At 37.3% G+C, this 13,560-nt stretch overlaps 1 protein-coding gene across 1 annotated transcript; it reads left to right on the top strand.

Annotated features, from left to right (window-relative positions):
* Positions 1–742: 742 nt before the first annotated feature.
* On the top strand, positions 743–5,080 carry LOC113444455 (uncharacterized). Its single transcript, XM_087926257.1, is given in 2 exon segments — positions 743–3,704; positions 3,706–5,080. Coding segments are annotated over 2 exon segments (1,503 nt in total). The 5' UTR covers positions 743–2,424; the 3' UTR covers positions 3,929–5,080.
* Positions 5,081–13,560: the final 8,480 nt, after the last annotated feature.

The following is a 13,560-nucleotide window of genomic DNA, read 5'->3' as shown; positions in this document are numbered from 1 at the left end:
TTGGCAGGGCCCCTTGCAATCCAAAGTCTCATTTAGAGAGTGATCCTGTATACCGTTTACCCATCCGATCAGTACAGATAAATATGGATGATCGGTTAGTAGCTGAAATGCAAACACCTGAGCCAACCCAGAAGGTTGGCCACAAGATCCTGGAAGAAGCATTGAAGATGTGTGTGCTAAAAACCTTAGTGCCAGGAAGAAATCAACCTTCCTCTCAATCTCACAAAGGCAAAGTGAGAAAAAGGAAGGCCACTGTGGAGGAGTCTGACCAACATCCCCCTTCCAAAACTGTTGCAATGTACTGTTACACTAAATGTTGCAATGGTCAACCTTGTAAAAGTGATGGATGGACAACCTAATGTTGCCATGTGATAAGTGCTGACTGTGTGGAAAAATACTGGCTGGAGAAACGAAAGTTATATGGAGAAACGAAAGTTATATGGGAGAAACGAAAGTTATATGGGAGATAAGAGTAACTGGGCGGGGCTAAGAAGTAGGGGCGATAAGACACCAGCTATGGCATAGTTTTTGCATTAGCATAATTATGTGGAAAGCTTCTTTGTTTCTGCTATGACGTGTGCAAGTAGCCTATAAAAGGAGCACCCACCATTATTAAAGTGCCTTTTCATCCAGAGTAAACACTGTGTGCCGTGTGTTTATTTATTTATCATGAGAAGGCCCAGGGCTCTGAGTTCAGACCCTGCCGTCGCCAGGAGGCAGGCAGTGAAAAGCCACACAAAACTTTCCAAACTACTTAGGACTCTCAGAAGGAGACCCTAGACCTGTTTGATCCAGAGGAAAACAAAAAGACAGACAAGCTTGTCTTCAGGCAGACACCAAAGGTAATAGGGAACTACCTGTGGGGTTGGCAGATGAATGTACCTGAAGATCATCCCCTCAGCATAGACCCAAGAACTTTCTTGCAGGGTATGTGCCCCCAGATCTGCCAAAAGCTCATAGAAGAAATTCAGGCTTGGAGAGGAGTCAAATTCCAGCTGGCACTAAAGGTTGATCTCTGAAAAGGTACTTGCAGAGAGGTTACACTTTGTCACAAACAGGAAGTTGTCTTGCAGAACAGTGAGATCAACATGGCACTAGACAAGGCATTCCCCACTATTCAGGAGACACTTGAGAAATTGACCCAGATAGGCTCCGGTTGGATAGTTAAAAAAGTGCCGACTCTCTGGCTGAATATTGCCTGGTTTCAAGCCTTCCAGGTGGCTCCTACATCCCACTACCACCTGTCGTGAAAAAGAAAAAAGCGGTGATAAATGTGAAAAACAAAGATGATCACTGTCTGAGGTGGGCACTCTGCTCAGCCCTGTTCCCTGCAAAAGACCATGGGGATAGACCCGCCAAGTACTCCACTGAGGACGGCCTTAATTTCGAAGGGACCCAAGCCCCCACACCCATCTCCCATATCCAGAGGGTAGAAAAACAGAACAATCTAGCCATCAATGTCTTTGGCTGGGAGAAGGGCATCATCATCCACCGGGTCAACTCTCAGCCACGAGACATACCCAGGATAAACCTCTTGCTGATCGAGGAGGCTGGTAAGTTCCACTACACCTGGGTGAAAAATCTCAACAGATTACTGCACGATCAAACTAAGCATTGAGGGCGCAAACATTTCTGTGACCTCTGCCTCCACTGCTACACAAGAGAAGACCTGTTGGAAGCCCACAAGCCGCATTGCCTTGGGATTGGGCAGACGGCAGTCCCATATCTCATATACGCCAACACTGAGGCCCTCATCACAAAGATCAAGGGCTCCAAGCCCGGCACTACAAAGAGTAACATTCAGAAAACACAACAGCATGAGGCCTGTGGTTGTGGTTATATAGTTGTGCCCTATGATGGTCATACAGAGCAATCAGTTATAATCAGAGGGCCAAATGCAGCAAAGGACTTTCTAAACTGTCTCTTAGAAGAAGTAAACAAAATCAAGTTGAAGCTGGCCAAACCCCAACCCATACGGATGACCCAAGACAGCTGTCAGGCCTTCAAAGCAGCCACTATCTGCCACGTGTGTCAGAAGCCACTTGATGAAAATCCTGTCCGTGACCATTGCCACATCAAAGGCAATACTGAGGTGCTGCCCACAATAACTAACCTTAAGCTGAGGCAACTCTCCGAAATCCAGTCATTCCAGTTGTCTTCCACAACTTGAGGGACTATGACTCCCACCTCCTGATGCAGGTTATCTCAAAGATAGAGAACCATAAGATCTTCTGCATCGCAAACTACACAGAGAAATACATCTCTCTAGGACCACTCCGGTTCATTGACAGTGCTCAGTTTCTACCGGCCTCCCTTGACGAACTTGTTTCAGCTAACCAGTCTAAAGGCTTTCCAATTATGGCTCAGTTTGAGGAAAGAAGAGAAAGGTAAGAATGCCTGCTGCGTAAGGGCATCTACCCATACATGGATTCTTGGGAACGGTTCACTGAGTCGCAGCTCCCACCAAAGGAAGCATTCTACAGCAAACTCACAGAAGAACACGTATCGGAGGCTGACTACGACCATGCCCAAAAGGTCTGGAAAGCCTTTGAGTGCCAAACACTAGGGGACTACCATGACCTCTACTTGCAAACAGACGTACTCCTCCTAGCAGACATCTTTGAGACCTTCCGGAAGACTTGCATGCAGCAATATGGTCTAGACCCTGCCCACTATTATACGAGCCCAAGCGTTTCTTGGGATGCACTGCTAAAAAAGACTGGTGCAGAGCTCGAGTTGCTCACAGACCATGACCAGCACCTATTCATTGAGAAAGGGATGCCGGGTGATATCTCCATGGTCTCAAAGCGCTACGCAAGAGCCAACAACCCCCAGGTAGAGGGCTATGACTGTTCTAAGCCGAACATTTACATCATGTACCTTGATGCAAATAACCTATATGGATGGGCCATGAGCCAGCCTCTTCCTACAGGAGGCTTCAAGTGGAAAGAGGATTTGCAGAATTTGGAAAAAACAATAGTGAACCATCCAGCAGACAGCCCAGAGGGTTACATCCTCGAGGTGGACCTGGAATACCCTGTAGAGTTCCATGACATGCAGAATGCCTACCCACTGGCCCCAGAGCACATGGTGGTTCAGAAAAAGTGGATGTCAAAGTACCAGCACGAGCTCCTTGGCAAAGGCATGGCATCTACCGAGGTTGAAAAACTGGTCCCCAACCTCTACAAGAAGGAACGCTATGTGCTACATTACCGCAACCTCCAGCTTTACCTGTCTCTTGGCATGTGCCTGAAGAAGATTCACCGGGCCTTGAAATTCAAGCAGAGCCCTTGGATGGAGCCCTACATTAGGATGAACACAGACCTCCGCAGAAAAGTGAGTAGTGACTTTGAGAAAGATCTGTACAAGCTAATGAACAACAGCGTGTGTGGGAAGACCATGGAGAACCTCCGCAAGCAAGTCAATGTCAAACTAGTACGCGCAAATGAGGAAAAGAAACTGCGGAAAATAATAGCCAGCCCAACATTTGCAGAGGCAAACATATTTGTTGATGACTTGGTAGCCATCCTGGTTCACAAGAGCCACATAGTCCTCAACAAGCCTATATATGTGGGTATGAGCATCTTTGACCTCTCAAAATATCTCATGTACGACTTTTACTATAACAAGGTAGAGGCTCAATATGGGGAGCGCTGCCAACTCCTTTACACTGATACTGATTCCCTTCTTCTTGAGTTCCAAACAGGATGTATATAAGGATATGATCACACGGGCAGACCTCTATGACACATCTGACTACCCAAAAGATCATTTCCTTCACAGCATAACAAACAAGGCCTTAGGGAAGGTGAAGGATGAGTGTGCTGGATTGCCCATTGTTGATTATGTTGGCCTGCGCCCCAAGATGTACTCGATCCTGGAGGTTGGTGGCCCAGGGGCCAAGAATATCAAGAAGGCCCAGGTGTGAAAAAGAGTGTCATGAAAAAGCACATCCATCATGAACATTACAAAGAAGCCCTCTTCAGCAAAGCGACCTTCTGCCATGATATGTATGTGCTGCGGTCTGAGCATCACCACATCTATGAACAGCACCTGAACAAGGTAACGCTGTCCCCCTACGACAACAAGCGCTGGATTGCAGAAGATGGTGTGGACACCCTAGCCTATGGCCACACTGAATGCCACAGGCATGCAGTATCTGGCTAGGAGTGAATGATGCTACTTTGTAACGTGATGCCAGCTAGGTATCAGGAGGCACCATGAGGAATTCTTCCCAGACAGTTGGTACGAGTTTCTCATTGTGGAATGTAGAATATTAAACCAAAATCCATGTAGTTTAAAATATTCCTCTCTTGACTCATTTAACTGTCTTATTTTTTTTCCCCTAACGGGGAGGGAGCATTAATGAGCAAGGTTTTTGGCTTACTCCTGTCTCATGAATTTCTTTTGTACTCAGTCATTTTTGATGTTGCACTTAGGATTGATGATTTTAACCAAGTCAAGAAAGGCTTATATACACCTGAATGACTTCAAGAACAATTATTTTACAGTGTTCTTGTGATTTTAACCAGATGGCCATTCTTAGAAAAATCAGTATTATTCCAAATTGTTTCCATTTCAGCATTAAGTGTCTGACTGGATTTGTGGAATCCCAGAGCTTTAGAAAGTGTTTTGTAACCTTAGGCATATGTGACATTTTACAGAAGTCTTCAGCAATTTCTTTGGAGAAGAGACATTTTACTATCTTTGGTGGACATATAAAAAAAGCTAAAAAGTTTTGAATTGAATTACCTAATTCAGAGGATCTTACAAATTAATATACAATTTTAACCAGTGGCTTTTCTTCTGGGATGATAGATAAAAATTGGAAAAATTGTTTTTATATATCATAAATATGAGATTAATATATACGTATAGTTGGAAAGATTCAATATTACCCACAAAGAAGGTTTGGCTGGTGAAGATGATGGAATCTACATAAAGACTAAATTGATTTCCTGGATTAGAGAAAAGACTATATTTATTGTTGACTTTATAAACTTTTTATGTAAAATAGAAAAAAATGAAGATATGATTTATGATTTTGATTAGAAAAATACAGATGATTAATTTCTTAAAATTAATTTCTAAAATGTATAATTATCTATTAGAATTTGAAATGGTGGAATTAGTTAAAGGTCCAATGATTGCTTGTGAGTGGTTTGCTATTTGGGATTAGTTTCTTGATAAAATTTGAAGAGGAAGGAGGCGACAGAGGAGAAAGAAACGTGGCACTGAAAGTGATTCATTGACTCTTTGAACTGAGCGTTATAGGATTACAGACTCTATTTGACATCGTGGGACAGACTGCTAAGCGATTGGGAGGAGAACACTATCGGATTGAGGTGAAAGTAATAAGCGAAGGGGACATTGGACTTAAAAGTGTGGGGAAAAGGAAAAAAGAGGAAGAAGAAAGAGACTAACTGAAGGCTGGGAAAGATCGACTGCTGACAGAGATTAGTCAGCACTTTTCATCCTCCTCCTTCTAGTGTGCCAGAAAAGAAATATAAAAACTCAAAATCTTTAGCCTTAAGTTTGACCGCAAAATTCTATTTCTTCACCACACTGTTCTATCTTCTTGAATCCCTCCTGGGCATTATTTCTATATTATTATTTCTGCAGTATTTCTATAAACTTAATTTCTTGTCTTCTGCTTATTGACTTCCTGAAGTTAAGGTAAATTTTCCTCTCTTTCCATTCTCTCTCTTTTCTCTTTTTTCTTTTTCTCTTAACAACATTCCTACATTTATTTACTTAGAAAAGGTATACTGATTTTACAGATTTTAGTGCCAATTGATTGCTTTGAATAATTAACAATGATAAAGATTGTAAAATATTGTTGATTTAGAATACTTAGAATATTTAATATTAATTTAATATTAATTTATAGCATAAGATAAAGGTGTATAGGGATTTAGAAATCTTAGAAATGTTTTAAAGTATCTGGGTTGGATTTGATATATTATTTGTTATAAATATATTTGGCATAAAAACTTATAAAGAATATTATATAGTATCGGATAGCGCTTTATAATACGGGAATATAGATTGCCCAACTATATACCTGACTGAAGTAATAGAACAGAATCCTTAATTTAGGAGCAACAACACTGAGTGGTGATTTGGGACAATATAATTAACATAGTTCAACAGCAAAAACAAATTTTAAAAGAGATGACCTCCACAACAACTACGGCCCTGAAAACAGGAAGGAAGACTACCCCGACCCTAACGACCACCTTGACATCAGCCTCACCAACAATCCAAAAAACTATTGAAGAATCTCTAACAGGAGAAAAACAATCTAACATCTCTAATGCCAACATACAAACCACCCTACTATCTTTGCAAGAATCAATGTCCAAAATGCAAGAAATAATGATTAAGAACCATAATGAAACCAGAGCCGACATTGGCGAATTAAAAGAAGAGATGGGGAGGCTCAAAGCAGAAATGAAAGCAGATATACTTAAGGTGGAGGATAAGATAGGGACATTGCAGCAGGCTATGGAAAAAAATGAAGTAAAGATAAAAGAAATAGAGACAAGGACAGAACGAATGGAGAAGAAATTAGAAAGGGTAGATGAAGAATTCAAAAACGTAACCAGAGAAACGGAAGACTCCCTGGTCCATCTAGAAATGGATAAAGCAGTGGCATATCTGAGATTTCAGAATGTGGAGGAATTGAAGAACGAAGAATTAGAGCAGCTAATGGCAGGATTATTGGCCGAACTGTTAGAAAAAAAAAGATGATCTACTGAAGGAATTCGATGAGGTGTATAGGGTCAGCACCAGTTACGCAAGACGCCACAACTGTCCGAGAGAGATTCATATCTGTTTTACAAGATGTGTGAGAGATTTAATACTCAGACTGTCTAGAGATGAAACAACGTATAAGGGCAAAGAGATTATGATCCTTAAGCAAATCCCGAGAAAATTGAGGGTCATAAGACAAGATTACAAATTTTTAGCTAATTATTTAAATAAAAAAGGAATTCCATTTAAATGGCTAATCCTGGAAGGGATGCTAATAACATGGAAAGAAAGAAAAATTAAAATAGACTATAGAACAGGCACAAGACTTCCATGAACAGTTAACAGGCACGGACAATCAGTACACTAAGGAGGAAACCAAAAGGAATCTGCAGGAAGACCGTAATCGCTATAGAAATAAAAAAGAAGGACCCCTCCAAAACCAAGGGAACGACATCCCACGACCAGAGAGAGAAGAACCAATCCCACAAAAACCGCAAGAAGAGATCCGAATTATCACAAGACAAAAAGCTAAACAGACCTAAGTAAATGGAGGAAGGAAAGAAACTCTATTAATATAAATGGTTTAAATCTAACATCTAAAAAGAAAAGGATATTAACCAAACTAACTAGACAAAATGCCGATATAATATGCCTACAAGAAACACATATCAGGAAAAATGATGAAAGGTATTTAATTTGCCCGAAACTTGGGAAGCTATTCACAGCACCCGCAGATAAACATTAAAAAAAAGGAATTGCAATATATGTGAAAGACGATTTAAAAGCAGATCTAATTTGGTCAGACCCAGAAGGAAGAACTCTGGTTGTACAAATCTTGATTAATTTTATTACATTTTTATTGGTAAGCAATTTATGCTCCAAATGTAGAACAAGGACAAATTTTTAAAGATCTCCACCAAAAAATAATAGGCTTTGAAAAAAGGAACATTTGCATGATAGGTGACTTTAACTCTACTGCTGACCATCAAAAAGACCATAGTAATGCGAGTAAGAACAAAAAAGGGGAAAGAGAATTCTCTAAGCCCTGTAAGGATATGATGAAATAATTAAATTTAATTGATTTATGGAGAAAACTAAACCCAGAAGATAAACAATTTACATATTATTCTAATCCGCATAAAATATGGACAAGAATAGACATGGCCTGGATGAATGGGGAATTGGCAAATGAAATAAAAGAAATTGAAATTTTACCAAATGAATGGGCCAACCACAACCCAATTCAAATAATTTGGAGAGGCAGGAGAAAAACAAAGAAAAGATGGACACTAAGCACTCATTTAATAACTGAAGAGGAGTATATTAATAAGCTGAAACAGGAATTAAATTATTTCCTAAAAGAAAATAATGAAGCAACCTCGAAACAAAATATCTGGGATACAATGAAGGCAATCATAAGAGGAATAACAATCTCTTATAATGCCATGAGAAATAAAAGAAAACATGCCCAACAAAACAAATTACAACAACAAATTAAGGAATTGGAAATTCAATTACAAAATCTCCCAAAAACCAAAGAATACAAAATCAGTTAATAACAACTAAACATAAATTGAACCTACTCGAACAAGAAAAAATCAAAATAAATTTGAAAATGACCAGACAAACTTACTTTGAGTATGCAAATAAACCAGGAAGATGGTTATCCCACAAACTTAAAAAAGGGAAAGAAAAGAGATTGATACATCAACTAATGGATGAGAAGGGCAATTTGCAACATGAGATAGAGAAGAAAAAAGATATCACAATTACTTTCAAAGATTATATAAAAAGGAAGAAGTTAACGAAGATAAAATAAGGAACTATCTAGAGGAAACGAATGACAAAGTAATTGGAGAGGAATGGATAGAATTACTAAATAAAGATATTACATGGTCCGAATTGAAGTCAGCAATAGAGAATCAAAGTAATAAAAAATCTCCAGGACCAGATGGGATTCCGGCAGAATTATACAAAGCAATAATGGAATTAGTTGGACCACTGATGTTGGAAGTGTTCAATGAGGTACTTCTAGCAGCTAAGATGCAAGACTCATGGAAGGGAACATTGATTTCGTTAATCCTGAAGGAGGATGTAGACCACAGATATATTAATAATTATAGACCAATCTCACTTCTAAACACTGATTACAAATTATTCACCTCCATTATAGCTAATAGATTAAAGCAAGTTTTAAACCCACACATTCACGAAGACCAAAATGGATTCCTCCCACCTTGACAAATAAAGAACAATTTAAGAACAGTTATTGATGTCTTAGAATTCTATGAAGCCCATCCGGAGAAACAATTCGCACATGTTCTTAGACGCGGAAAAAGCATTTGATAATTTAAATTGGCATTTTCTAATTCAAAAAATCTATAATATGAGTCTTGGCACCAGATTTGAAAATATTATTACAACAATCTACGACACACAACAGGCTAATATATTAATAAATGGGGAACAAACAGGTCCAATAAATATAGAAAAAGGTGTTAGACAGGGCTGTCCTCTCTTACCTCTTCTCTTCATATTTGCCCTAGAATCACTTTTAACACGCATTAGGCAAAATTCTGGAATTAAAGGACTGAGGATTAATTCAGAAGAATATAAATTACAAGCGTTTGCTGACAACATGGTCTTCTTTTTGGAGGAACCTATAGAGAAAGGATACAACCTAATAAAAGAATTAGAACGATTTGGCGCAGTTGCAGGACTAAAAATTAATAGAAAAAAGACAAAATTAATGACCAAAAACAACAGAAAATCAGAAGAAAGAATTAGAGGTAACGATGGGGATACAGGTAACCAAAAGAGTTAAATACTTAGGAATATGGTTAACACCACAAGGTAAATCACTTAAAGAGAATAATTATGATAAATTACTCCAACAAGTAAAGAAGGATTTAGAGGCCTGGAACAAGTTGCAGCTTTCTCTATTGGGCAGGATCGCTTCGATTAAAATGAACATACTACCAAAATTTCTATACCTATTTCAGACAATTCCAATCAAATTACACAAAAAATTCTTTGAAGAACTAAATAAGATAACACTCAAATTTATTTGGCAGGGAAAGAAAGCCAGGATTAATGTAAAGGCATTACAAGATTCGAAGAGTAGAGGGGGTCTAGCTCTTCCAAATTGGGAATTATTTTACACGGCAGCCACCTTACTATGGCTAAAAGATTGGGTGAATCTACTCAATAAAAGAACCCTATTATTAGAAGGGCACGATCTCCAGAGAGGGTGGCATGCTTTTTTATGGGAAGTGGGGAAACCCAAGCAGTCATACTTTCATAGACATTAGGGACTCACTATTAACTAATTGGGAAAAAGTTCGCAAAAAACACTATCTAAAAATACCGATTTGGCTATCAACAATGGAGGCAATGGTACACCCTAATAACCTGGACATAACAAAAATGATTAAATACAAAGATTTACTAGACCCACAAGGACAACTGAAAACTCGACAAGAATTACAAGAGCGAGGATTTAAAATTGATCAGTGGTTATATATTCAAATCCATAGTAGATGGACAAGACAACAAAGATTTTGGAATTTATAATGAACCGCAGTACTTAGACAAAATTTTATTAGGACCAAATAAAAAGAATATATCTCAATTTTACAAATACTTATTGGAAGTAGAACTAGAACATGAGATAGTCAAAGGAAATATGATAGCCTGGAGCAGGAATGTGGGACGAAGCATTACACTATCAGAATGGGAAAGGATTTGGAATAGAAATATCAAGATCACAAAATCGGCAGCCTATAAAGAAAATACATACAAAATGTTTTACAGATGGCACCTACCCCCTTCGAGGTTGGCGAAAATGCACCCCAACATGAGTCCAAAATGCTGGAAATGCAAAAGCATAGATGGAACCTTTTTCCACATGTGGTCATGCAAGGAAACCCAGAAATACTGGCAAAAAATTAGAAAATGGTTGGAGGAGATAACTAAAGAACAAATTGAATACAAACCAGAGTCCTTCCTATTAGGGATTTTCGACAAACAATTATCAAAAAAGACGAAGTATATAATAATTCACATTTTTACTGCGGCCAGGCTAGCATTTGCTCAGTGCTGGAAATTACCTTACACTCCCACAAAACAGATGGTTATCCAGAAAATATTAGAGTGCGCAGAAATGGATAAATTAACTCTAGCCTTAAAAAACAGAGTCTTCAATATATTACAATAATTGGAACCCCTGGTATAACTGGTTAATTCAAAGATAGACTGTTTATAAGAGAAACTTAGTTGAGGGTAATTTAAGTATAGATACTGATAAGATATGCGTATATGTTACAACTTAAGAAGAATAGATCTTACAGACTGTCAAAAAGGATATTGTTTTTTTTAATGCTTTTTCATTTCTTTTTTTCTTTCTTTTTACACCTCTTTTCTTGGCTTTGTCAAGGCCTTGTTTTTTGTGTATGTATTGTAGATCTGTTTTTAATTGTAAAATTAATAAAATTTATTTTTTTTAAAAAAAAATCAATATAAAATGTGTTACCGGTGGTACCCTCAGGATTAGCGAATATGAACCCAAATTTAAGTGCGATTTGCTGGAAATGTAAGCAAACGAGGTACTTTCTTCCACACTTGGTGACTTTGCCCAGAAAGTAAAAAATATTGGCAAAAAATTAAAATTTGGATAAAAGAAATTACAAATATCCACTCACACAAGTAGAACTGCATGTATGTGTATGCCGGCCCACTGCTCACATGGCCTGGTTCCCCTCCCCGCTGCTGGGCCACTAAGCCACAAAGGTTGGAGACTACTGAGTTTTTTAAAAAAATTAAAATTTTTATATTTTACAGTAATTCCATTTCATTTCAACCATGTGTAAACTGGGTACATATATCTTGTGCTTACAATTAATACTTTTCTTACCAATATAACAATCACATTTTCTTATAGCTATTATTTAATATATTATTTTTTAACAATCTTATTGTTCTGTATATTCATCTTGTCCATTTTAATTTGTTTTATTTTCCAACCATTGATAAAATAAATCCCATACCATATAATCCATTTCTTCTTTTTCTTTGATTACGAATGTTAACCTATTCATCTCTACACATTCAAATATTTTCTCAATTACTTTTCCCTCTATTGGTATCTTATCACTTTTCCAATTCTGAGCAAATACAATTCAGGCTGCTGTTAATACATGTATAATTAAGTATGTTTTTTCTTTACCGTAATCTTCAAGTACCATTCCTAATAAAAATATTTCAGGTTTCAAATCTTATATGTTTTATCCTTTTTTCCAACCATGTGTGTATTTTTGTCTAGTATCTTTTAGCTTCTATATAAGACCACCATGTATGGTAATATGTTCCAGGTGTCTGGTGGCACTTTGAGCATTTAGCTGATGTGTCTTTGAACATCTTAGCTAATTTTGCTGGTGCAAAGTGCCATCTATAAAACATCTTATACAGGTTTTCTTCGTATGCTGTCGATATTGTTAATTTATAACTCCTATCCCATAGCTTCTGTCATTTATCTTTCTATAGCATATCAAAAAAATGCCCATGCTATCATTGTTTCTTTAACTCGTTCTAGTTTAACACCTAGTAAACAACAATATAATCTTTTAATCAACTTATCTTCTGTTCCTGTTAATATTTTATCCAATTCTGTCAACTCCTTATGAATCCCTTTAGCTTTCATATCTTGATTGTATTTGCATATATGAATACCAATGCATTTCCAACCCTTGTTCGTTCAATTCATGTTTAGTTTTGAGCTCACCCTTTTCATTTACGGTATCTATATATCTAGCAATAGTTCCCATTTTACAAACATTTGGGTGTATAAGTGCTTCCATTGTTGATAGCCAGACTGGGATCTTCATGTAATGTTTCTAGTTTTTTCCCATGGTAATAATGCATTCCTGACCATACGTCTTTGAAACTACCCATGTATTTTACTTTTCCCATACCATAAAAATGCATGCCAGCTCAGTTGCAAATTATGTCCCTCTAACATTAACAACCTTCTATTTCTCTGTTATCCATTCTTTCATCCAGGTTAATACTGTGGCCTGATAATATATTTCCCAATTAGGTAACCCAAACCCTCCTCTGGTTCTCGTATCCTTTACCATTTTAACATTAATTTTTGCTTTCTTCCCTTGCCATATGTATTTCAATACTATTTTGTTAATATCTTTTTAAAAAAATTTCCAGTTTTATTGGAATTGTTTGAAACAAATGCAACACTTTGGGTAATATATTCATCTTAATTGCTGCAATTCTTCCTGTTAATGATAACTGCATATTACCCCATTTTTTCAGATCTATCTTGATTTGTTTAATTTTATAATAATTGTCTTCCTTAATTGTTCCACATCATGCTGCCAACAGAATTCCTAAGTATTTAACTGTCTACTATTTGAATATCTAAACTCTTTGTCAATTCTTTTTTCTGTTTCTGTCATATATTTTCCAATATCTCAGTTTTCCCTTTATTTTCAATCCTGCCATTTTTCCATATTCCTCTATTTTATTTATTAACTTGGGGATGTTCCTAGAGATTTTTCTAATATAAAAACTAAATTGTCTGCAAATGCCTGCAATTTATACTCCTCTTTTCTTATTTCCATCCCTTTTATCTCCTTGTCTTTCCTAATATTTCTATTTGGCACTTCTAGTGTTAATACAAATAACAATGGTGACAGGGGACACACTTGCCTTGTTCCTTTCTCAATGTGATTTTTTCCCGTCAATTCTTCATTTACCATTACCTTTGCATGTTGTTTATAGTATATTGTCTTC

This window comes from Pseudonaja textilis, chromosome 2 (genome assembly GCF_049901715.1).
Source record: "Pseudonaja textilis isolate UNSWEBS1 chromosome 2, rPseTex1.2, whole genome shotgun sequence".
Taxonomy (NCBI): domain Eukaryota; kingdom Metazoa; phylum Chordata; class Lepidosauria; order Squamata; family Elapidae; genus Pseudonaja; species Pseudonaja textilis.
This window is presented reverse-complemented; position numbering and strand designations above follow the sequence as displayed.